The sequence below is a fragment of the Rhipicephalus microplus genome, chromosome 4 (genome assembly GCF_043290135.1).
Source record: "Rhipicephalus microplus isolate Deutch F79 chromosome 4, USDA_Rmic, whole genome shotgun sequence".
Taxonomy (NCBI): Eukaryota; Metazoa; Arthropoda; class Arachnida; order Ixodida; family Ixodidae; genus Rhipicephalus; species Rhipicephalus microplus.
This window is the reverse complement of record NC_134703.1, coordinates 10,592,695-10,618,724: the sequence shown is the minus strand read 5'-3', so window position 1 is coordinate 10,618,724 and position 26,030 is coordinate 10,592,695. Positions and strand designations below refer to the sequence as shown.

The 26,030-nt window shown below is 48.2% G+C and overlaps 1 protein-coding gene across 8 annotated transcripts in view; it reads left to right on the top strand.

The window, feature by feature from the left end:
* Positions 1–26,030, top strand: part of rols (zinc-RING finger and ankyrin repeat domain-containing protein rolling pebbles) — a 469,239-nt gene that overhangs the window by 262,525 nt on the left and 180,684 nt on the right. For 5 of the 8 annotated variants that reach the window (XM_075892151.1, XM_075892147.1, XM_075892146.1 and 2 more), the window contains exon 2: positions 21,835–21,990. The exons of 2 other annotated variants lie outside the window; for them this stretch is intronic. In XM_075892151.1, the coding sequence (XP_075748266.1) occupies positions 21,945–21,990 (46 nt within the window). In that variant the 5' untranslated portion in view covers positions 21,835–21,944. The remainder of the gene's footprint in view (positions 1–21,834; positions 21,991–26,030) is intronic. One more of the 8 variants, XM_075892152.1, reaches the window with a different exon arrangement.

Genomic DNA, 26,030 nt, shown 5'->3' with positions numbered 1-26,030 from the left:
ATTGCGGCTACCCTCTGGTCTTTCTAGGGAGGAAGATACAGTGTTGTGCCGTCTGCGTCTGGGCGTAGCCTTCACCAATGCCTACTCATTGAAGATAGGGATGGCCGACAGCGCGGAGTGCAACGACTGCGCTGTCGAGGAGACTATTGAACACATCTTATGTTATTGCCTGGTATGCACAAACGAGAGGCTTCACCTGCGCAGTGTTTTAAATCAACTGGACAGAAGTGATTTCACTGTCGAGAAAGTATTGGTACCATGGCACTACCCATCCAATTTCCAAAAGGCAACGAAAGCAATGCTGCATTTCCTCAAAGACACCGGCCTGTTTTATCGTGTGTGATGGTGAAACTGTTACGCGTCGGCCCAGTCAGTGACCTTTTCTCTCCTCTATAACTTTCTTTCCCCTCTCTCCTTCCCCAGTGCAGGGTAGCCTGCCGGGGCTCAGCCCTAGTTAACCACCCGGCCTTTCTCCTTACGCTCTCTCTCTCTCTCTCTCTATCTACCTCTCTCTCTATGTCCTCTATGTCATCAGCGAAGCGCAAGATTATTAAGGTACTCTCTTTTGACTCTTATCCCCAACTCTTACCATTCTAGGCCTCCGAAAACCTGTAAGCACGCGGTAAATAGCATTGGGGAGATAGTATCTCCCTGCCTTACACCTTTCTTGATTGGTATTATGTTGCTTTCTTTATATAGCAGTTGATCCCCTGTACATTTCTTCCAGGATTCTCATGTATGCATCGTCGACGCCCTGATTCCGCAGTGTCTGCATGACTGCCGATATTTCTACTGAATCAAACGCCTCCACGTAATCTATGAAAGCTATGTATATTGGTTGTATGCATAGTTGACTGTATTCTGAGCATTTCTCTATTACCTGTTGATAGTATGAATGTGGTCGATTGTTGAGTAGCCTGTTTGAAATCCTGCTTGTTCCTTTGTTTCATTGAATTGTAATGTTGCCCCAATTCTCTTAGCAATTATCTTTGTAAATAGCTTGTATACGACAGAGAGCAAGCTTATCGGCCTGTAATTCTTCAAGTCCTTGTCATCTCCTTTAGTTCATATTCATATCAAGATGATGTTAGCATTCTTTCAAGATTCTGGTACTCTTTCCGTCAGGAGACACCTCGTAAACATTGTGTCGTATGAATAAGAGGTCATAACTTATACGCAAGGCTCGAGTGTCATTAGATTGCTTCTTTCTGGTGCCTTGTTTACTCAACCTCTTTTTGAGCTTTTCATTGCGTGTCACTTCTTCCTCTTGGGTATTTTCCTGAGCCTATTTGTGAAAGTATTCCTAATTTCAGAAGTAAAAACTAAAGCTGTATGTTCGTTCATTTCGGGAGCGTCCCTCAAAGTCGATATAAGCGAGCCTGATCGCTTAATTGCTTTTGAGCACAATTATCTCAACATTACACAGTATCTTACACAGAAACAATATATGACATTGTTAAAAACAGTGGACATAGGGTGGAGGACATGAGGAGGACGAAGGATGGCGCGTTAGGTGGTTCTTGGATCTGTGCCGCCATAAATGGACGTCGAGGCGCTCTGCTTTTCATCTCCAGGCGTATTAGTTCTTCGAACCCGGTTTTCCACGAAAGAAGTCTTCGAATTTTACATTGGTGCCAAAACCCGACCCGTTTTCAAAGAGGACCATGGAATGCCTGCGAAACACGAGAGCAGCTAGACGGCGACACAGCACCAAGATCATCTATGCCGTTGATGAGCTACTAGCCTTCAATGAATTTGACTTGGCGGGGCTTCGCAGCATTCTTCAGCGCCTGGAGAAAAGCACCGACGAGCTCGCCAAGGCTAACGAAGCAATGCACGCCCATATGACGGATGACGAGGTGCTGGCCGACATGGACTCGGTGCTAGACTACGAGGACCGAACTGCAGATGGCGTTGGCCTTCTTAAACATCACATCCAGGAGCTGGCTGCCCGAATATCAGGGCCAGCCAGGTACAACGGTCAGTTGCCAACCGAATCTTCTCTGCCGCGTCAAGCAGCCCCGTCAGATATTTCTGGTGGCACAGGAGCAAGGCTTCCTAAGCTAGACCTAATGAGATTCGATGCGTCCCCCACAAAATGTCTATCATTTTGGGACCTCTTTCGACACTCCGTACACGAGAACCCGCGCCTCAATAAGGTCGATTGGTTTCGCTACTTCCGATCTCTCCTCGGCGGCCCTGTGGCGAAGGCTATTGTAGACATACTGACAAAGACTGCCATAAGCCCATGCCTGCGGAATAGAGCAGCAATCACATAAACGGATGATGGAAAGTAAGGTGGAATCGCTCTTTCTCTCAGTTTTTTTTTTTCTTTTTTTTGCATGAGCGAAGGTTGAACTGGTCTAGTTAGCCACCTGAGATACTTTATCGCCACGAGGCACTTTTCTATTTGCCACACTCCAGAACCAAACATAGCTATGTTAAAAAAAGGAAGGATGTAAAACAAGAAACAAGTAAACTGCATTCTTGTACGTTTTCACTTTGTTCAAGACCCTTGAGTTTTTGTACATACTCCTACTTGATGTTGTCCAGCGCGACTCCTCTTGAAAAGACATTCTCCATACTTGCATATGTATTCACCCCTACTCGTGTATTGCTATTCGCGGCGAGATCGGGCTATAGGTGGAAGCAGCGTCTCGTCGGAAGTGTGCATATAGGCGGCGCGTATACAAATACACGCAGCGGTTCTTCGCCGAGTGCGGTTTGAGCCGATTGTCGGCGAATAAAATGCGTTAAGTGCGATTTACTGGTAACATCTATGCTCTTCTCTTTTTAATCGCTGAACGAAGCTTATGCAGCGCTACGAGCGAGTAAAACGCATTGTGCCTTTCAAAGGGATGCTCGCCCTGGGTGACTGACAGCGCGCTTTCGTACTAAATTACACTTTTGCTATATTTCGTGTGGGTTTAGCTTGTGTTTCGCCGGCCACACACTGCTGTAGCGTCACTGAACTATTTACTGACTTCCTTCTCATCTGCGTACAACAAAAATAAAAAGATCGTAGATTGGATTGGATTGGATAAACTTTTATTTGGTCCTCCAAAACACAGATCACTGTGTTGCGGGCAGCTCCCACGTGAAAGATCGTAGAAAGCCCGCATATATCTGCGATGAGTTCAGTACCACCGTTCGCACTTATACGCATATGCACCTTTTTTTCTCTCGCTCGGTTCACCATGAAATGTGGGACAGTAAAGAAAGCTTAGTGACTGACAGCGCTTCGCGCTACATTGCGTTTACCACGTATACGCACATGTTCTTGCATCACTAGAAGTACATATAAAAAACCTTGTAAGTGTGCAGCAGAAAGCTTTCATCGATGGATCACGTGCATGACAGTGCTAGAATAAAGGTCTGGTTATTTTATGGGAAAGGCTTTTTTTTACAGACGAAAAATGACCGCTTTCATCAGTCGGTCAATAAAAATGCCACACAAACGCTCATGACTGTAAAAAAAAAAAATGAGATCTTCAGTGAAAGTATACGAGATGAAATGTACGGCATGCCGTCTGGATTATTTTGAACTTCTGGGATCTTCAAAGCATTCTTAAATCTAAGCAAACGGTTACGCACGGCAACTCCGTTTTAAGTACAGTGTGAGTACTGAAGTGTCACAGTTTATGTGATAGTAATGTTTACATGAAAATACGTATAGTAATATTTATATGTGTTAGTACCATCGCCAGGTAAACACAACTAAGGCCCCTCGCATAATCAATGAACAACAGCGCCGTAATTGTACACCTACCAATAGCGCGCAAGGGCGTGGCCTAGAGCCTCGTTTTTGTTTACAAACGAGTCGCTAAAACGCTGCATTCACACATCCTTTCATAGTCCTCATGTGTAGGAAGACGCCAAGAATATTTTACATGTGCTTGAAGGCGAAAGCAGCACCCACTCTGAAATTGCTCTGGTGAATGGAGGGTACGACGACAAGAAACAGCACTCTGGACAGTTGCACTCGCCGAAGCTGATGTTGTACCACACGGCCACGCCTCCGCTTGTGAAAACAGTGAAAAGAAGTTCCTTTGCTTGGAAATGCAGTGAAACTAGCTTTCATGCTTCACAAACACATGCGTCCTGTATACATGCTTCACAATGCAACATGAAATGTTACAGTAATAATGCGTGGTACAAGCATCCATTGTAAACGGGCGTTAAAATGTGTGAATATTATTGTGAACTAGAACTAACACGTTGGTTCTAGTTCACTATAGCGATTATCGTAATGGCTCTGTGGTTGAAAGCCGGTACCCCTTTACAAAAGGCACGCACACTATACTGCGCCTATCCCCTGTTACGTTTGGCCCGGCAGTTAGTCTCAGCAGACGCTATTGTGCGTAAGCTGGTCTGCTAGAATGCTTTGCACCCCGTCGCCGCCCCAGAAGTGAAAATCGCGACGCTGTCTGGCAGATGAGCCAGGCAGTTTGCTATGGCCGGGTTACGAGGAACTCGACGGAAGCTTTGCGAACAACCCTTTGTTGAATCGAGTCGAAGAGCGTCAGATGGCGCCACTGTTGCAGTTCTCATGGAGTCAACCTCTCGACTCAACTATTGTAGCCCACGAGGGGTCGTCACAAAAGCACCGACAGTTCGGAAGCGTGAGAAGACGTTGCTGTGGCCGTTCTCAGGAAACGAGCACCTGGACAACCATGTTCGAAAAAGTTCCAGACCGCTGTAGCAGAACGCAGCCTCGGATCGCTGCTGACGTTCGTGTCAGCGGCCATCTCCCCAGAGGAGCTCAACTTTCTAGGACTCGCCCTTTGGATTTCGTGCCGACTGGTTGTGCCCCCGCGATCTCCGATCACAGCGCAGCTCTGGCCGACTGGCGCGCCCTACGCCATCTTCTGCCGCCGACAAGAGCTCTTTCTGAGTGATGCCCCGTCATCGGACTCCTGCGACCGTGGCCATCTTTCCTATCTCCTCCTTACACCCGTCGTTTTCTGTCCTTCGCTCACTCTGCGCCTCGCTATCTCCTTCCACTCTTTATCTATTTACTTTTTAATCATATCCTTTTGATCCCTCCTCACCCCCATCCCTCGTGAGGTACTGTTGAGGTGTCGCACTCTGATGCAGACAGTTACGGGGCTCACTTTTCTCTTCTTTTCTTCTTAAGAATCACAAAAGCTCAACTTTCCCCTTCCACCGGTCTCCACCTCCTCGCCCTGCGATGTCTTGAAGGCGTGGGCCGGGCGCGTCTTTGTGAGGTAGCTTTGTCCAATGCATTCGACATCGGCCGAGTGGTCCAAAATCTGCACCCTTTCTGGTGGGTGCACCACTGAAACATCACGTCACCTGATACGCGGCAACATTGGTCACCGCCTTCTTTGGACTGGCGTGTGCAGGAAACGACGGGGTATAAAAGCCGAAGTCATTTTGGAAATAGGGGCTGAGTCTGTTGAATCTCTGTACAGTTCCATCTTTCTCAACACGTAAATAAACCTTCGTTCTGCCTCTAAGAACGCGCCTCCTCATTGGCGAAGACCGGCTATCGGACGACGGCGGGGAGCCAGCTACCGTAAAGAAGCCCGCCGTACCTGCCATCATCGACCTTCCTACCCTAACACCCCTTGATGCCACGTAGTGGGTGCATCAGAAATTCGACAAGGTTTCATGCACTAAATGTTTGGAGTATACGCACTAGTAACAAAGTGTCGCTATCGCGTTCAACTCCTAAAGGCGAAGCTCTTTAGGGTCCACTAGTTTTTTACCATTTGGTGCAAACCGGATGTGCGTCTGGTTAACCTCCCTGCCTTTACTTGCATCTTTATCTCTCTCTCTCTCTCTCCACTGCTCACATTCGACAAAGTGTCCGCACGCCGTACACGAACTCTGCGGATCACTGATGTCGTCTGATAATTTGGCGTGTATTCCAACAATTAAGAGAACATGCAAACGTAATTGCATGTCGTGATTGCATCATTCTCAGCGGCACATTTTCACATTCAAAGGACGTTTTATGTGAGCATCGTGGAGCTCCTGTTATAAGCGTTCTTTTCAAATGTGCCAGCGCTGATGTCGTAATAAATTACGTTTAAAAGCATGTAAGATGAAACGTCGAGTGTTGATTTGCCTAATCTTGGGATGCCGTAGAACGTTTAGAAAAGTAACGCCGTTCCGCCGTATATGTAACGCGTTACAGTTCCACCGATGCTCAATGGAATGGTGGCGTTCCTCCCAAAAGGAACTAGTTTCTGGAACGGCTTTTCGCCGCTCCGTACGACACTGGTTCACGCAGTGAGGCCACCGCCGCTGTCGCATGACTGTACGTACGGGTTTGCGGGCTTATGAATTTCAGCAAGATCAAGTGTAAAGCGAATTCAGAAGCAGTTCCCGTCGTTTTAATTAGAGCTCGCCTGTTCGTGTTGAGGCTGACGTTGTTCTAAGCATCTGTACTCTACACGTATCGACTGGCTTTTAGCATGCTAAAGTAATGTAAATATGTACCAAGGAGGAGGCTGTTAAAGTTGTTATTTTGCGACTTTGAAAACGATGAAGGATATGTCGAAACATTGATGGCAAGGATCGCAGTAAGCAAGTCGTTGGCGTTCTTGGTAGAATGAATGAATGAATTATTTCGAACAGTCGCAGGTGAATTAGGATCATTATGGAAACAGCGGCGATTTCAATTTAATATTTGTATGTACACAGGATCACTGTGTGCTGCGAAGACGGCTCTCATACTTCTCAGGCATAGCGCCGCGCGCTCGAGTCTATCGACCTCGTACGTCTTCATCCAACTTACCGGGTCGCTTTCAGCGCATGCGCGATTGCTCCTTTAGATGCATTTTCAAAAAAGCGTCCTTCCTTTTCAGCAGCGCCAGGTTGCAAATCAAGCTCCAAATGGTGGCTGAAGGACCACGTCATTTCCGCCCTTCATAAATAAGAACTGAACCGCACACCGAGCTGCCAACAAGCCGTTTATTGCGTTCCTGGTTTTCCTACAGTGGGTGACAGTGGCGAGGAAGTGGGAATAAAGGCCTAGCGCGCATTTAAACGTGATAGGAAACCGAGACTAAAGAAGAAAAAAAAGGCCGAGTGAGCCTGTGCTGCCTCATTAAGCCGACGGGTCTGCCGCCCGCGCCGAGATGAACTCATCTCGCAGACGTCGTTTGCTGCAGCGCCGAGCTGTCGCGCTGCTCCGTCGAGCGGCCCCCGCAAAGCGCTGGTGAAACACCGCGGAAGAGTCGAGCGTGTCCGTCAGTGCGGTGGAGCGAGCGACGTCGGCGGTGTGCGCGAGGGGCAACACCCGTCCCGCTGAGGCGCTCGCCTCTGTGGAGGAGAACAGAAACAACGGAGGTGGAAAAGGTTGCTGCGATGTAAATATCTGCGGTAAAAAACAGAAAAGAATGGAGAGCAGTTGGTCGCTATTATGTAACGAGCATTTTTTTTAAAACGAAAGAATAAGTGAAGTTGTCGCTGGACGCCTTTCCACTTGGTTGTTAGGAAAGAAAAAGCTGAGAAAGAAAAATATGTATTACTCGATTGACCCATTCTCCATTTGTATTTATTTTTCCCCTTCATTTCGTTCGCAGCGGGCGCGTGCTTTTCGTCGCGTGTCACGTTTCAGGAATTCATTGTTCGATTCCCGTGGAAACGTCGGGTGATGGTGGAAAAACCTTATTGTTCGTCCGGCAAATTAGTGATCCGGGCTCAGGTCTCTCATGTCAGGACGTCAGGACCTTGCCTGTCCGTTGCTTCACGGGCCTGCTGCACTGCCCAGAGTTGGTCGGTGAGCTTGAAGATCCGCAGAGCGGCTTCCCACCTTGCCGAAAGAACACCGAGACTAATACGCTTCGCTTTAGCCTCGCACTGCCAGGGCATGTGTGTTAGCGTAGCTGTGTCTGCCTGCATACCTTACAGATGTTTATGCTTTAGATCTCGGGGCATATTCGATGATATAGCAGTGGATTAGGTCAAGTGTTCGTTTTAAGCTGTCGCGAGGTAACTGCTTGGGCTCTGCATAAATTGTCATGACGCGGAGCATAGCATGGGCAGGCCAAGTACAACGCCTTGGTTACTTTATTGTATTCCGTAACTCGATACCGGTCCGCATACTATTCAAGAAGGCCATCTCCTCCTGCACGGTCTGTTGCGTCGCGTGCGGCGGAGTTCGCTACCTCGTTAAGGTTGGATAAGTGCGGGCAGACTTCCCACATACGGGCGGGGATCCAGATCAAGGTAGTCTGAGAAATCTGGTCGGCATGCACCAGCACGCGAACGACTTCAGTCGAAATACTTCGTGAAATTCCGTACAGCTGAGCGCGAGTCACTGAGCACAGTTATTTCAGGGTCAGTTATGGTCAGAGTAATGGCCATTTCTTTTGTTATCTCCGGATGTCGTGTCTTCACACTAGCTGCGTGCGTTGTCGTTTAGTGTTCACGATGATAGCGAACCCGCATAGCACGTGGTGTCAGTGAAACGCGTGTTCTTATTGTTGCAATATGCTTTCAGTAGAATTGTAGCTTTTTGGCGACGTGGGCTGTAAACCGGGTTCATGTTTCTTGGAATCGGGGCAACGTGTATTTTCGGTCCTATTTGCTTAGGTATGTCCACCTTGTCACCGTGCTGCCGTTCACATGTGATGTCTAACTCTTGTAATATATGCCTTCTCGTGTTGGTGAGAGTATGCCTTTCGAGGTGTGACATTCGCAGTGCTTGCGCTATTTATTCCAAAGTGTTATGAATCCCCAGTTGGAGTAACTTCTCAGTGTTGGCAGATTCTGGTAGGCTGAGGGCGACTTTATATGCCTTGCGGATGATTATATTAATCTTATTCTTTTCGCCTTCAGTTGTGCATAGACGCTACGTATGGGATGTGACAAATGACAAAGCAGTGTATCAGACTTATGAGGCTGGCCTCCTTCAGCCCACCTATTCTATTCGTAACTCCCTTGGTAAGTCTGACGGCATTCGTGACCTTGTGAGTGGGCTTGTTTACAGTTTTACCATTCACCCAGTTCGATTCGGCAATCATTTCGAGGCCTCGGACGCGTTTCACAATAGGAATGGTGCCTCCGCCTTTGGTGTGTAATTGAACCTCTTCATTTGCTCTTGTTCTAACGAAACTTTTGGGATGCTTTCCCTTAAGAGTAGGCTGGTACAGCAAGAGCTCTGACTTTTTGGTAGAATATTAGAGGCCGGTGCCAGCCAGGCACTCCTCGACAACCTCAATGGCATCCTGCAGGGCCGTCTTAATCTGGCCGTCACTGCCCCTGAAGGACCAGATCGTGATGTCATCTGCATCTATCATGTGATTCAGGTTAATTACTGTTTGTATGGCAAGGCTGCAAACAGTAAGCGCAGCCGACACATCGGCTGCGCTTCTCTTTTGGACCGAAACTCATACCAGTCTGTCCACCGAAATTGGCGCATGTGCCGCCATTGCTGGTACGGTGTTTGTACATGTACCTCAATGATAATGTGGTCGCTGGCGAGAGCAATCATCGTAATTCTCCACGTGACATACCCAGCATGTCTGACGAACGTGAGATCGGGTGTAGTCTCATCATGTCGATGTGCCCATTCTCGTCGGGTTTGTCGGGTTGGAAACTAATGTGTAGCCTAGCTTGGTCGTGGCTTGCCAGAGGTGCCTGTCTTTCATGGTGCCATATGCGTAGCCGCACGCCTTGCTGGGAGCGTTGAAGTCACCTATAGTTAGTTGGTTATTCCCCGCCCCAGTGGCTGCCCTTTTAAAGAGTGCAAGAAAATACTGCTTCTTGTTAGACGGACTACTGTACACATTTAGTATGCCGCCTATCATACGCTGATATGGAAGCAGCTCATTCAGAACGTGTACTAATTTGACTCTTTTGATTTCATGAGTGATTACGGTATACAAATTTTGGACGAGAGTGATAGTACCCCTATCCTCAGTCACAGCCGCGTGCCCTTGTTATCCCGATATTTTCATTGCAATGCTGAAAGCCTCCTGCAGTATATGATGACTGATGGCTTGCGCTCCATCGCCCTATTGTGCTGCTGCAGAACTGCCTTGTTGTTACGGAGACCCCTCCAGTGGCCATATAACGAGATTGCTCTTATTGAGATGAGTTAAAGAACTGGGGCCCTGTCTACCATGCATGCATGGGTCGGGTTATACCTTGGAGTGCAAACCGAACTTGGTTGCTTCTGCAAATGCAACCAGCGTCAACATCAGGGAGCGAGCCTGGCTGACGCAAACACCGGCATCTCTTTCGGTGTCCTATGCAACGCGTGGCCCTGCTTTTTTCTCCTTTTTCTCACTTTATTCTCTCTCACTATGCTCTGCGTGCGTACCCGATAGCCCCTGCGAGGTGGCTCCCGCCGCGTCTACATAGCTTGCCGATTTAGTAGCGCCGGATCGCTTGCGAGTGGTGGACCGGGAACTAGGCCTTGCCTTTCTTAGGGATTGGCTCGGAGATTGGCTCTACGATTATCTTCTGTACCTGCTCCGGAATCTCGATTTTCAATGGTGCTCTAGAGACGGGAACTTTTCCATTGTGGGTAGACTTTGCTGGGCTTGCTGCTTCTTCCAGCTCCTTTTGCGAACCAGGTACGGAGTCTTGTATCGCGCTTTGCATGTCTTGTTAGCATTGAGGTGCGCTCTGCCACACAAGACGCACATTGGGTTTCATTGATGCCCTTGATCCGGGTTGCGGAGTCCACAACCCCTGCACACCATGGGGGCTGGTACACGACCGTTGTCGTACACCAGAACCAAAAAGTGAACGGGCTCACGTTTTGATCTCGGGACATAATCCGTGTGGAGGAAGTCGCGATTGCATTGGCCGCTTGTCACCCCAGGTCACGAACCATCAACTTCGACGCTCGAGGGGCCTGTCGAAACATCGTGAACGTCCGTGTCGCATACCTGGCCTATCGCTTATTGCAACGTTCGGACTATCATGGAATCCCTGCACCCCGCCGTATAGTCTGGGCTCCTGCTCACATGGGACTCGAAGGGAATGAGGCAGCCGCCGCCGCCGCCCGCGCGCTTTCTCATCGGGCATTTTCACTCACCTCCCCCGATCATGACGACCATGAATTCAATTGGGTGTATTCTTTTCGCGAAATGGTGGAACATTGCCAATTCGATCACAGCGTTTATCCACGCCCATGCAAAGGCCTAAGTGGAGGAGTGGCTTTTACTCTGACTCTTCACGAACACTATGATGTGCCCGGTAGCCCTCAAGTTCGACCCACCTTTTCCGGCAGCTGCTCACACTGTAGGGAGATGTCATCTACCACATGGTGCGGGCCTGCACGTGCAACCCTGCTGTACCCCTTTTCCCCAACCCTACCCGGGAGGAGTGGGAGGCGACCCGGCATGGCTGCTGTAACTTTCAGAACCAAAATGCCTTGGTTCGACGAGCCCAGGTAGCAGCCGACGCCAGGGGTCGCGTACTAGGGATATCCACCTACTCGTTAGGGGTGCCGTCCTCTGATAGGGCGGTCGCTGCATACGTCCCTTGTTGCTTTAAAGGGGCCCCGCAACACGTTTAGAGCATGATCAGAAAACGCTGCCGATCGGTAGTAGAGGCTCCCGACAACACGCGGCCTGGAATTCACAATAAATTATCAAAGTCAGTTAAAAATTGCTTTCTTTTCGCTTGACAAATCACGCAATATACCAAAAATCACACGCAGCAAGCCCATCTATCAGCCCCTAACTGATTTGAACATGGCGCGCTTGCTCGTTACAGAGATCGCCGCGGAAGGCCGCTTGTTGTCCACGCGCGCACGTGCGGTCACACGAAAAAAGCCGCGCATTCGAAGAAAAAAAAGTGGTCTAGGTCACGAGGCGTGCGTGACGTTTTTCTGCGGCCCTGACATCTCTCCCTGCTTAGCTTCCAGTGTTTTTTTCGGGACGAGAGAAGTTAGAATGCAATCGCAGCATGCGACAAAACTTTGTAACTCCACTCGCACTGGACGGATTCTTAAAATTCGCGAGGCAATAAGCTTTTCCAATAAATTGATTCCATGGTTACTTGAAAAAGTGTTTCAGGGCCTCTTTAAATGCGAATGCATTTCTGAATCTGGGGTTGTCGTGCGTCCCTGGTCGGCGTGGACACATCTCTCAGCGCGTGCTCCTCCTCGCTTCTAGCAACAGCTGCGCGGCGCCTAGCAACCTGGTGAGCGGTGAAAGGTAAAGGAGAAGAGGAGCGCGCTGGCGTGTGAGGGCGCTTGCATCGCGGAGCAGCGGAGGGTAAGGGAAAGGAGGAGGGTACCCGGTGAGGGTGCTCGAGTGAGAGATAGGTTCAGGAAAGGAGAAAATGCAACTTCTGCAGCCCTTATTGAGAGCATGGCTCAGCGCCTGTAGGGGCGGGGGGGGGGCATTAAAGATATGAAGAAGAGAGAAGAAAAAGAGGAATGGTGTCCATGACCGAGGACGTGGCGGGCGGCTTCTATAGCCGGTTGTCCAGTCCAGTGTCCTCAGGGAAGCGAAGAACCGCCTTGAAGACCTGAGTGTGGTGCCGGGCTGGAAAGAGAAGGTCCCGATGTGTAGCCGTGGGCAGACCGTGGCGGCAGAGTGTGGTAAGCAAGACGCCGCGTTGTGTGTGAAGCGCTGGGCAAACACACAACAGGTGCTCGATGGTTTCATCTGCCCCGCACGCAGTGCACGTAGGGGACGAGGCTCTGCCAAGCCGATGACGCCGGGCCGCAGGCCAGGAGCAGCCGTTGCGTAAGTGAAGTAGCAAGGACCTCCCCCTCCTAATGACACCCCGGTCAGGCAGCCGGATTGATGGTTCCATCCTTGCTACACGATTGTCAGGGTGGCAGCGTAGCAGCAGCCTCCTCAATGTGAGCCTCGAAAAGTCGGAGGCGACCACGGTGCGGCACACAGGGACGGCGGAGTGATGTGCTTCTTTCGCCAGATCGTCAGCCTGCACGTTTCCCTGGATGCCCACATGAGATGGGACCCAGTGCAGATAACCATCGACGCCACTGGCAAGTGGGGCATGCAGTCTACGGACGAGCCCCTGCGTTGCGAAGCCTGCTCGTTTCGGCTTTGCCAAGGCCATAAATGCAGCTTTTGAGTCGCGCGCGACAGTCACGAGGCACGTCGGGGGTTTGCTGCCAGGAAGTGAACTGTCAGGTGGAGACCGGCCGTCTCTGCAGTGGTAAAGCGGGCCGAAAAAGGCAGACGGCAGCAGGCCGTTTGACCAAGTGCTGGCATAACGCAGGAAGCTGTGGCCGAGCCTGTGTCTGGGATGACGGAGCCGTCCGTGTACGCAATAAGCCTTCCAGCCAGCTCTTCCTATATCTTGGAGGCAGATGCCTGCTTGAGTGCGCAAATGGGTGAGCGGCGCTTGGAGAGCCCTCCCAGAGCAATGTAGATAGTCAATGATTTTTCTGTAGGCGGGGAAAGAGGGACGGCTGGAGGCACCGGTCCCACAGCTGCTTCATAAATCTGCAGTGTATACCAGGTCATTGCGGTATATATGGCAATGACCGCGCAGATATGGCCGCTAGATCTGCACACGACAGTACCCAATACACAGCCATCCCGTTCTCAAGAACCGACGCAGCTATCAGACTTCGTTCGCTTGCACGTGACCTCACACTGGTACAGTGGAATTCAACAGACTTCACATACGCGCGCCTGCATAACTTGGATCCCGATCTGCAGCTTCGTCTTCCCCCAAGGATATCTCGAGCTGAGGAGACACTTCTATGCCGCCTGTGGCTTGGAGTGGCCTTCACGTACGCATACTTTTATCTAATTGGAATGGCGAGTTCTACATGCACTTACTGTAGCTGCGAAGGAACCATCGCGCGCCTTCTGTGTAGGTGCACCCATTTCAACGCGCAAAGACAAGAACTCACTGCAGCTCTGTATAGACTGGACGATCGGCCTTTGTCAGAACAAATGATTTTGGGTCATTGGCCGAGCCCATCCTCAGCCCTCAGAGCCCATCCTCAGCCCTCAGAGCCCATCCTCAGCCCTCACAGCCCATCCTCAGCCCTCAGGACAACTGGCCTCAGAGACAGACTTTATTGTCTTATACTCTTTCATGTTGCCTTTCCTCAGTCGCATTTTTTGTAATTTCTCTCTCTCTTCGCAACATTTCTTTTTAACATCTTTCCCCTCACCCCTTTCCCCAGAACAGGGTAGCCAGCCGGTCTAAGAACTCGCTAACCTACCTGTCTTTCCGCTGAAACTATCTTCCTCCTCCTCCTGCAGCAGCTTGCCCATCTGAGATCCTGGTTGACTTCGCTGCCAGGCGAACAGGAGGCACCTATCAGGAGCATGGGCTAGCCAATCAATGTGCAGAAACCCACGTTGCTTTGGGAACATGGAGAGAAGCTATACACCCGCTTCTGCCAGGGTGGCTGCGACTTGCGAGGACCGCTGCAGGCCGAGGACACAGCGAATGAAGCCCCTATACAGTAACTCGAGGCGCTCCAAAAGCCACCGAGGGGAAGTGCTGCCACGGGAAATGCGTACTCGGGCGCTCCTCCAGGAGCGCCCGAGTACGCATTTATAAACGAGTATATATATATATATATATATATATATATATATATATATATATATATATATATATATATATATATATATATATATATATATATATGCGTGCGCTTTGGTGCCTTCATGACGATGGAAGTCGGTGAGGTCGAATCTCTCGCGGCAACGATACCACTAGGACGATGTGTAACACAATGCATCTCGAGCATTACGGTGCCTCTTCCTGGTGCTGGCGTCGCTGCAGTTGCTTCAACGTCATCATCGGTTGGAGAAAAAGACACTGCTGCGAAGCGAAGGGCGCGTAATGCTGAACGTATACGCTGGAAGCGAGCCGTCGATAATAATGCTTAAATAATGCTTACGTGCACACTCTTGTCTTTCTTCATTAATTAATCCCACACTTATCGGGTGCACCCAAATGCATTCGCCTTTCCTCACGATCCCCTTCGCGGATGTGCGGTTTTCTTAGGGGCGAAGCTCCTTAGGCCGTGCGTGCGCGATGTATGTATGCATGTATTATTATTATTATTATTATTATTATTATTATTATTAGTAGTAGTAGTAGTAGTAGTAGTAGTAGTAGTAGTAGTAGTAGTAGTAGTAGTAGTAGGAGGAGGAGGAGTTTGTCGTATAGTAGTACGTATATAGCCACCTCCACAGCCGGACTAGAGGAGTGGCACGCGCGCACTCAATTGAATTGAGGAGGAAACCCGCGCACGTTAGTCGTAAATTAAAAGATAGTTCTTTCTGAATAAATAAGCTACAGAGACGAGTATCGGTGACGTAATCTGTAATAAAATGTGCCTTGAATTTGATGCTTGCTAAAAAAAAGGTAGCATCAGAAGGGCACACTGTGGGCACTATTTGGTTGCCTCGTTAAACTCGCTGGGCGTAACTACCTTGGCTTTTAGCAAGGTTTAGCGAGTGTTGGGCTGCAGTTCTATGAACTAGAGGTGGCGAAAGGAGGGAACTAGACACGAAGCGCAGGCCGGAAGAAATTGCGCACGTGCCGCTCCTCTAGTCCGGCCGTGCCACCTCTCGTTTAGTCCTTGGAATGTCTGCTTGATGGCGGTCATTCTATGTGATTAGTGCATGATGAAAAGATGCGAGATGGCGGTACTTCGAGTGTTCATTAGATGGACGGACGGAAGGACAGACGCACGGACGGAAGGACAGAATATATAGCCTAGCTTATAAAAAAAGCAACCTTGACACGGCCTCAATGAAAATGGAACGCTACGCGCGCGCGCCCTATCTGTCAGCGGATTGATTGATTGATTGATATGTGGGGTTTAACGTCCCAAAACCACTATATGATTATGAGAGACGCCGTAGTGGAGGACTCCGGAAATTTAGACCACCTGGGGTTCTTTAACGTGCACCCAAATCTGAGCACACGGGCCTACAACATTTCCGCCTCCATCGGAAATGCAGCCGCCGCAGCCGGGATTCGAACCCGCGCCCTGCGGGTCAGCAGCCGAGTACCTTAGCCACTAGACCACCACGGCGGGGCTATCTGTCAGCGGATTGTGGCCGAGATACATGGGGGATGCAAGTACGCGTCTTTTCAAAGACTTTGAGACGGGGCAGTGTGAGCAACGCAGCCCCATCTGTTGAGCTCCCGTCCTACGGGCACCGGTTGTTCTCCAGTCTGTGGCCTCGGTGACGTCGGCCGGCGTGATATCCTCGCTGGTATCCTCATATTCCATCGTTGATCGTCGTTTCGTTAGCGTCGACGCAGTCAGCAAACCGAATGCTCCGGTGAGCAGCTGACGTGAAATCACTACGCGCAGACTAGGCTGGGCTAAGCTGCAGCGTGGCCACAACACAAAAGTTCTCACGAAATCGCCAAAGAAGGTGGCCCACCTTCGAAGTTCGTATCCCTGGAACTCACGCAACTGTTGATGCCGAAATTGCGAGACTTTTAGGTCGATTGCGTCGAGCAAGCATTGTAAATGCGGGAGCTGATACACACACCACTGTACACTTGGGCGATCGCAGCGCCGTCTATCGAAACGTCGGGACCACGTTGAAGTATTGCTTGTGCCGAAGACTTTCGACCCAGCCAGGCAGATATTTGCCGAAGTTGTTTAATTTTCAGATCGAAGCGATGGCACTAGAGCTGAGAGCAGACTATAAAAAGGTGGACCAATATGAATCCAAAATCCAGAACCTTAAATAAAATAAACGTTTAGAACTAAGAAATTTAGACTTAAACAGTAGGCTGTTTCACGACACTTTAGCGACTACCCGATGTGAATAACGTAGTTATGTTCGCACATATTTGAACACCTACTCTTCAAAACGCATAGTCGATTCAATAGTATTGGTGGCGCCCAGTTGTTTGTTGCGACAGCTCCCTAATGTCTGACAGTGCATTTGGAGTGTAATAAGACAAATGTCTTAACCACCATACTGTGCAACTTGTGCCCGTGGCCTTTATTTTGGGTGCGAATATGTGTAGAGGGCACCATTAGGAGGACTTGCAAATAATAACACGCATACAACACAATTACATGCGTTACTTATGCGCAAGCAACTTATTGATTATTGATAAGCATCCATTTTGCATGCACTGTTTGTCCCGAATAACTGTTGCACTGCAGCAACGAATGTGCCGAGAATTCTTTTTTTGAAAGGATTCAGCATATCCGCAGCTAGCATCAGTCAAACTTTGACACATGCTCCAAAATACTAGCATGTTTTCATCTCAATGGTAACCCTATCATAAACGTAGGTTCAGCGTTGTTTATGAACTTACTCATCTGCACAAACGCCGCGGTTATGCAGTCGTTGCGGGTACAGCTGACTCAAAGGTCGCGGGTTGTTGCATCTTGGTCGAGGCGTAGTGGTAGAGGCCCGTGTACTCGACTTTATGTGCACACTAAAGGATTTCGAGTTGTCCGGAGCACCACAGTGCGGCGTGCCTCATATTGATATCGTGGTCTTGGCGGGTAAAACTCAAAATATTTTTTCTGCGGTTTTAATATTATTTCTGCGGTCGTAAACGTCATTTCACTCAGAACTTTCTTGCTATTTCTAGGCGTACTCGGCACTCTAATAGCTCAGCCAAAGGCGTACACGCTCTTTCTTGAAGCCGGCTTGCTGGACGGCGTTCCCGATCATCGATCATGGCAGCCGCCGGGATCGACGAGCTGGAAGCTTTTGTCGCCGCGAGGAAGCGCTGTCGAGGCGGCGCTTGTTGTGTATACCGTTTATATGTGTACTTAGATACCGCCCATCCGTCTCACTGCTGCCACTATCAGTTCAGCGGCGTGCATATGTGTCTGCATACATACACGAAAGCGCTTCGCCAGGTTTCGCCCGCCATGAGAGAACAGCTTTGACGAAGGTTGCCGAGACCGCGGTGCTATGCGAGACCGCACTTGGTGCCTGCAGGAGCTCGTAAAAAGAAGTTTTGCTCAGATCGAGGCCCAGATTTCTGCCGGAAGATGTTGAGCAGGCCCCGTAAGGCTTTCTTACATGCGCGACGTCTCTTATCAACACCGTGAAAAGTGCCTTGCTCTCCGAATATACCTTCGCTTTCTTTCTTTCTTTCTTTCTTTCTTCCTTTCTTTCTTTCTTTCTTTCCTTCTTTCTTTCAAATGCGAAGCATTTCTTAGCGAACTTCGGTGACCTTGAGCGTATCTATCTATCTATCTATCTATCTATCTATCTATCTATCTATCTATCTATCTATCTATCTATCTATCTATCTATCTATCTATCTATCTATCTATCTATCTATCTATCTATCTATCTATCTATCTATCTATCTATCTATCTATCTATCTATCTATCTATCTATCTATCTATCTATCTATCTATCTATCTATCTATCTATTACATTTAGCTCTCTTAGCCGTTTCGATAGTAATATCGATACCAAACTTCTATGGCATAACATGACTGTACGAAGAACATGGTCCTGCAGCTCTTGCGGTGGTTTCGGTCACATGGCATGTTGCAAAACTGGTCTGGTATGGCATGTTTGCACGGTGAACACAAGCGACAGACCCTTACATAAAAATCATGACATCCGTGTCATGTAACAACATGACTACATGCCACGCTCATGATGCGCTTGTGGCCGTTTCACTAGCGTCGCATATACCAAATTTGGAATTACTGTACGTGAATGTATGACGAAGGTATGTGAGTGCTGAAAACATGATAATCATGAGATCCGTGTTATGTAACAACATGACGACATGCAACGCTCATGATGTCTGGTGGTCGTTTCGCTAGTTTCACTTATACCAAATTTGGTATCACGTGACGTGAATAGATGACAAAAGTAAACGAGACATCCAAACATGATAATCATGACATGGAAGTCATGTACGGCATCAATACCTCCACCTCGTAGCGTCATGCTGATTTTAAAGTGATATATAAACATTTCTCATTCGTGCTTCGCATATTATCGATTCCCACTGAACGTGGGATCTGCCATTTTTTTTCATAATGAAATGACGGATGTGCAGGAGGCTCATATGTAAGGTTGAACACACCATGTAAAGTCCAGAAGTACACGAGGTTTTTTCTCTTACTCTCATTGTACGCTCAGTTTCCTCCAGATCGACGAGCGAGACGCAAATCGCAGACTCTGTGGATGACCCCGCTCCTCCCGCCTCGTTCCATTGTAAAGTATTAAAAGGCTCGTCAGATCTTTTCAAACTTTGTCCACAGGTCGTGACTGGCCTGTTCTTACTAAGGCAACTACGTCGGTGGGGCTGCTTGGCTGCCATCTCGCGTGTTTCTGCAAAATGAGGGTGCGAAGCCGGTCCAAAGCTTTGTCCTGCAGCCAGTCTTTCATTCTCACCACGAGGAAGCGGATATTTCGCTCGGTCTCATTTGGGGAACTGCATGCACGCGATAAGACGTGCACACCGTGATCGCGCATAACGCGATAGAGATCTCCGTGTGGGGCACTTTCGAATGGAAGATCCGGGCCGGCCCGCTGTCCTTTTCGTGCAGGTGTCGTCCGAACGAATCCTTGACCGTCCTATTCTGGCTGAACACTTTTCGCAGTGCATTGTCGTTGTGCGCTTCTCGTGCACGGGATGTGTGGACCCGCCGTTGGCGCAGCGACGAGGTTGGGAGGGCGTCCTAATTTGCATGCGCCTTTATCTCGTGCCGTCTTCTCTGGGGTGGCTGCGCGCCGCCTCACGTGTGCTTGCATTTTCTTTGGTCTGCTTCTCTGACGAGTCCTACACCACACGGCGACTAACCATTACGACGCCTCGGAAAAAAAGCAAATGAGCAATGGCGGACTCATTGCACTGGCGAACAATGGGAAGCGCTTTGTCGCTGGCCTTCGAGATATATCGACGGTGTCATAGTACGGGTCCGTGTGTGTACGCGCTATTTTGTCTGACGTATGAAAGGACGAGAATTAATAGTTCTAGTAGATGCAGCGAGAAATTACGAGTCATTGAACGAACTGGTTGCATCGGAAAGCGATAGCCGAGCGCCAAAAAAAAAAAAAGGATCCTCATCGCGTGGATGTCGAGCGCGCAGCCATGATATGCTGCCGCCTCATACAAAGGAGAATGAAAAAAAAGAAAGTGCGTCTTTCTTTGTTCTGGTGGATGTGGGCTCGCTTGCAGTGTGTCCACCGTCCTCGTTGCCTAAGCTGCACTGATTAGGGAATGCGGTAGCTGATAGCATGAGCAAAGTATTGCTATTTCTGGGCTGGTATCGGTCGGGTTAGCTCATTACGTGTAGTCAATCGTGTAGCAGCCTTCTAGCCCGGTCGCAAACACTGCGCCGATGCAAGCGATATAGCGCGGGCAAAAACTCAAGTCCTGTAAAACGGAGTTTAACATCGAACGCCTCTTGCACCCTCCTCCGGCACATGAGAATATGCAGTCCTCGCGTATGTGTTTAAGCGTGCTATTTACTCTGCCGGAACCAGCTTCCGTTCTGAACCAACTGCGCAAGATAGACGATTCGCAGGAGTAAGCTGGAGTAGAGTAGAACGTCTCTTCGAGGACGTGGCGCCTCTGAGGGGCGAATGAACTACTCCACCGTCTTTCGCATAGTTAACCTGAGGTAGCTGGAGTAGCGCTGCCGTGTAATGTCGTAGATTTTAAACAGCGTATAGTAAGTGCGCATCGATTCTGGTAAAAAAGCTGCTTATATATGGAGGATGAAGTACACTGCTCGACTTTCATGTCTAGAACGACGGAGCGTCGCTTGCGAAACAGCACGAGTGACATCTTCAGTCGGAACTACGCCACATCTGAGCATGCGCGGCGCCAGTGATGGGCCTGCCTCGCAGTTTCCACTCTTCTTTATCTCCGCGGCTGCCATGACTGCTTTGGACGTCGAAAGCTCTGTGAGAGATTTAGCAAAAAACATAACTCAAGCAGAAACAGAAAAACGGAGTGAACAGTTCTTGCTGCCATATGATATGGTGAAGCGAGGATAAGTTTAGAGTGTAAAAGGCGCCTATGCGGGCAATTGCTGGTTTCCTTTTTTTTTCGGTGCGTTAATGTTGACACTGCTTCGACGGCCAAAGCAGTCATCACGGCCGTGGAGTAAAAGAAGGGTGAAAACTGCGAGGCAGGCGCATCTGTGGTGTCGCGCATGTTCAGATGGGGCAACTGCAGATGCCGCTCGTGCTGCTCCGCAAGCGATGCTTCGTCGAGATATGAGGGCTGACCACTGCAGAAATTAAAATTGCAATGACTGACTTTCATCTGCTGTGAGAAGCATAAGATTACTTCCGGTTAGCAACTATGACAAAAGCAAGAAACATGAATCAACGAAAAGTTTACGCAAGCAAAAATGAGGCAATGCTACAAATTATAAACCGGCCAGTATCCTTCGTCGTAGAACTTTGCATTTTAACACCCAGCACGGAACGCGTTGCCCGTAGAGTTGTTTGCAAGATTTTCCTAAAATTAGCTAGAGGACACTCTGGTGTTGCGATCGTTCAGCGACCATAGGAACGATTGCTTGTACATTAATTTGCCTTGTCTTCGTGCTTGTGGGCTTCGAACGCAGTTGTGCTTTCTTTTGTTGCAGTGTTTCGGTTTTGTTTCGCACAAAAAAAAAACAAAAAAAAACCGTTTTGAACTTCGTGATCTTGTTCGAAATGGTGAGTCTAAAATGTTAAGGTGGAGAAGCGTAACTGGTAGCCTAATGCTGATTGTTGTTACATGACAAAACAGCTTCAAGCCATGCGAAGCCAAACGGAACTTGGCGAATTCATGTACCGTTCCCATTCTCGCTGAGGCTCCCGCATAGTGTACTTCAGGGAAGCTCTATGCCAACCGCCACGTGCGACTCCGCTAAGCGAGCTGTGTGTGGTTGCATGCGCGAGTGATGTGCCCGTGTTTGCTTGCAGTCTTAACCGGGAGCACGTTGCGTGGCGTGGCACTAACCACTGGCGCATGCTGCCTGTCCCGTTATGCCAGGTGTGGTGTCCTCGCACGCTCTGAGCGCCTCCTCGCCGCCATGTCCTCGCACCGCGACGAGGCCGTCTACCACCAGTGGTACAATGGTGAGTGCCGCTGCTTTCGTCAGATCGCAACGCTTATCAACCTTGGTGCGGTGGTGGCTTGCGGGGATGTCGGAACGATGAACTTTAGCAGCATGTTTTGTGTGTCTCCAATTTATATATACAAGGTGTCCCAATACCGAGTGCGAAGACAGGCACACCTAACGATTCATTTATTTGTTTGTTTGTTTATACATACTGCAGTGCTAATTGCTCTATGGCGGGAATTGGTCTACAAAGATACACAGAAATATAACTAAAAACAACGAGTACGACGCAAACAGGTAACGTAATAGCGTCGTGTGGACATACAAAGCTAATGTAATACAAAAATATTGAAACACAGAAAAAACAATGGACAAACAAATACCGTTTGAAACAGATCAGCTTATTTCCCATTAATGTGTGGTTAATTTCGCCTACAAACTGCGGTTTGCATGAACGAACAGAATCTGGTAATGAATTCCGGTCTTTGATGGAATAGGTGGCACTTCAACATATTAGTTCGAGCGTAGTGAAGCCTCAAATTTTGGTTGTGATAACTTATCGTCGTTGACATTGGGGCAAAGTTTTTGTATTTCTTGTTATTTGACAGTTCAACTGTAAAAGAAACGATGCTTAGCAAAAATTTTAATTGCTCTATTCAGCGACGCGAATGAAGGGAATTAATTGCACTGAAGATAGAGGGTATGAAGTCTTAACAATGACATATTATTCTTACCGCCTTTATCGGGGCTGCTTCCAGCCCTGGAATCTCGCACTGCCTGAACGGCTTGCAGACAACGGCCGCGTAGTCAAGTACAGGACGAATTAAATTACCGATATATATATATATATATATATATATATATATATATATATATATATATATATATATATATATATATATATATATATATATATATATATATATATATAAAGAGGAGCTTTGTGTCTTTTGAGGATTTAGACAGAGAGCTATGTAGATAGCTAATGTTGATGTTGATATAGAGTTGAAGTGCTTGGACAAGGCTTATTGTGTGAAAATAACGCCGAGATACTTATATTCTAGAACCCTACTGACAGGACAGTTGTCAAACGAGTAATCGAGCACATAAGCTGATTTATTACAAAAATAAAAAAGTATGGTTTTCTTAAAGTTACTGTTCATTTGTGAGGTTTCGCACCAATTGCAAAACCCAGAGAACTACTCCTGCAAGTAGGAGTGGTCGCTGTGTGTCTTGATCACTTCATACAAAACGCAATCGTCGACATAAAAACGAACTGGAGAAAAGGTGGGCGCAGGAGAGTCGTTCACGTAACGTAAAACATAATAATAAAGGTCCAAGAACGTATCCTTGTGGTATACCAGAAGATACATTATTAACAGCAGAGTTGGTTGACCTGTAAGAAAGAAACTGAGATCGAGATGACAAGCTAGATATCCAGTGATGTAGTCGGGGGTCTGCCCATAAGACTGGAGCCAGCCAAAGTCCCGGGGAGATGTCGAGGAGAGAGCCTGGAGCTGTTAACAGGAGCGGTTATTTACAATATTTACAGGTAACACCATCATGTAACACGCTATAGCGTGTTACATGATGGTGGTAGCATCATGGAAGCTCTCGATGTAAGCATGATGGTAGCTTCTGCGAGCTTCTGAGAACTCTCGGGAGCGTCTCGGCGTTCGCAATTCAGGCCCTGGCCTTCCCATGATTCCCTGCAAAAAAAAAAAAAAACAATGGAATCCATGGCAGTCTAATGAAGTTTGTCATCTTTACCTCCGCCCCCGAAAGGGGAAGGTGAAACAGCGCCTCCTTTCTAACCCACGAAAGGGTGAAGAGGCTCGAGCAGTTCCGCCCATGGCGAGGGATAAAACATTGCGCGCCGCGCACGACACAGCACAGCACGAACACGTTGAGTCTTGCGTGGAAGTCAATTTCGTAGACTGTTGCAGTGATGGGTGTGTGGTGCCAGGCAGACCACGAATTGTGGAAACAGCGGCGCCAAGGTATCCGTAGACGGTTCTGAGACGCTGGTCTCTTTGCCCGGGGCACCTAGACGACAAAGCAAGCCGCCTCGACGGCCAACAACTCTTCCTAATCCGTCAGTCAGTCAGGCGTGTCCAAAGGGTTTACGAGGGGCGCCGACGACCTGGGATAATTAAAAGAATGATTTTTCTGTTGTCGCCGCTCTTGGTGCATCTCTGGGAGCGCTGACTCGGAAGAAATCAGGGTAGGCCCAGCCACCATATATGTCTCATGCGACAAAACGGCGTCTAGCCTGGCATACCGATCATAACACCAGTTAACCAATTGAGAATTGTTTGGTATCACGTTTAGTTAGCAAGCAGTTTAGAACGCAATACTCTGTCAAAGGCCTTTGCGAAGTCTATGAAAGTAGCGGTCGCCGTGATCAAGGCTGAGCAAAATATCATGCGTGACTTCCTACGATATCCTACGAGTAATGAATGACATGCTGTATAACCTCGAAAGGGCTGTTATAGCATTTGTGTACCTATAAATAACTGTACACGTTAATGGAATTTTCATTTTCCGTGTGGTTTACTGAGCTATTTTGAAATGCGAGGGCGCATGGGGACATTCATAAGCTCATGTCTGTCGTTGTATAGTCACATAGCGATAGTTCAGATTGACTCTTCATGTTTGTTTTTTCTAATGTAGATGTAGTGCTCAAAGCGGTTGCTCAAGGGGGAGAGCTATGATTGTTCATTGCTACTTAGAATAGCTTAGCCGGGCCTATATGGACAATTTTTCTAGTTATCCATGCAATCATTTGAAGTCTCCCTCTCTCTTTTTTCCTGTCGCAGTTAAGCAGCATTCTTCGTATCTATCACAGGAAATATATTTTGGGGTTTGGGCATGCCTTAGGTGTTATTTCGTAACTTTATATTTCATTTTGTAATATTATGATTCAGCAAACATATATACCGACAGTGAATGTGGTTTGATGACGGCCATTAACAAACATACTTCGAATATTTGTATTTTCATAGGAGTATTTACGGGAGGTAACTACAACATCGTGTCTTACGCGAAAAATATGGTTTCAGAATGGCGAGGTTTCTACACTAGTGTTGTAACAACGATGCTAGAACCATTTACGTGCGCCGAAATGAATAATTTTTATTTTGTTGTTTTGTGTACCCACATTCAAAGGTATGAGCGCATGAAGGAACACGCTAAGTGAAACGCGCGTTTACATGATTTCAAGCGATAGTTGTGGTTAGCAGACATAGAAGATTTCTTGTAGACAAATAAAAACAATCTTCCCACGATTAAAAGCAAATAAAAGCACGACGTCTCGGCCCCCGCAGGAGAACATTGTTCACAAGTGAAAAAAAAAATCACAGCATATCCACGGACTGAATGATAATGAGCGGGGCGAAGCGTTCACCAGGCCGCCCGTCCGTCTGTTCATTCTTGCTTCCGTCCGTCTGTCTGTGCGTACGTGCGACCGTTCGTTGGTGCGTCAGTCTACCCGTCTATACGCCCATCTAGTGAACACTCTAAGTACCGCCATCTCGCATCTTTTCATCATATACTAATACTGCCATCCAGCGGGAACATTAAGGACTAAACGAGAGGTGGCTACTACTACATACTACAAACACGGGACGCACACCCCATGGCGTAAAAAGAGCGTTGCGCCTAAAAAAACAAGCTCGTGCTTTCATTTGCTTTTAATCTTGGCCAGAGTGTTTTAAAGACGATAGTCTTTCTTGGGAACCTTCGACGCAAAAATTTGTGTCTGCCTGTATGTATGTCTGTACATTTGTCTGTTTGTCCACTCTTACAGGCATGGGGTATTTGAAACGGCTGACCCCATCTACAGCGACCACCAATGTTGCTGCAAGGTTGAGCGTTCATGCTTGTGCAATTGTCCATTAAAAAGCAATTATTGCGCAAGTCTGGGGCACCATAACAACACGTATATATTCTGCATATGCATTTCTTACTATAAAACGCATACATAAGTAATTTTAAGCACCGTAGCGCTTATCACGCTGCGCTTACCATGCAACGCTTGCACGGAACGGGGAGTGT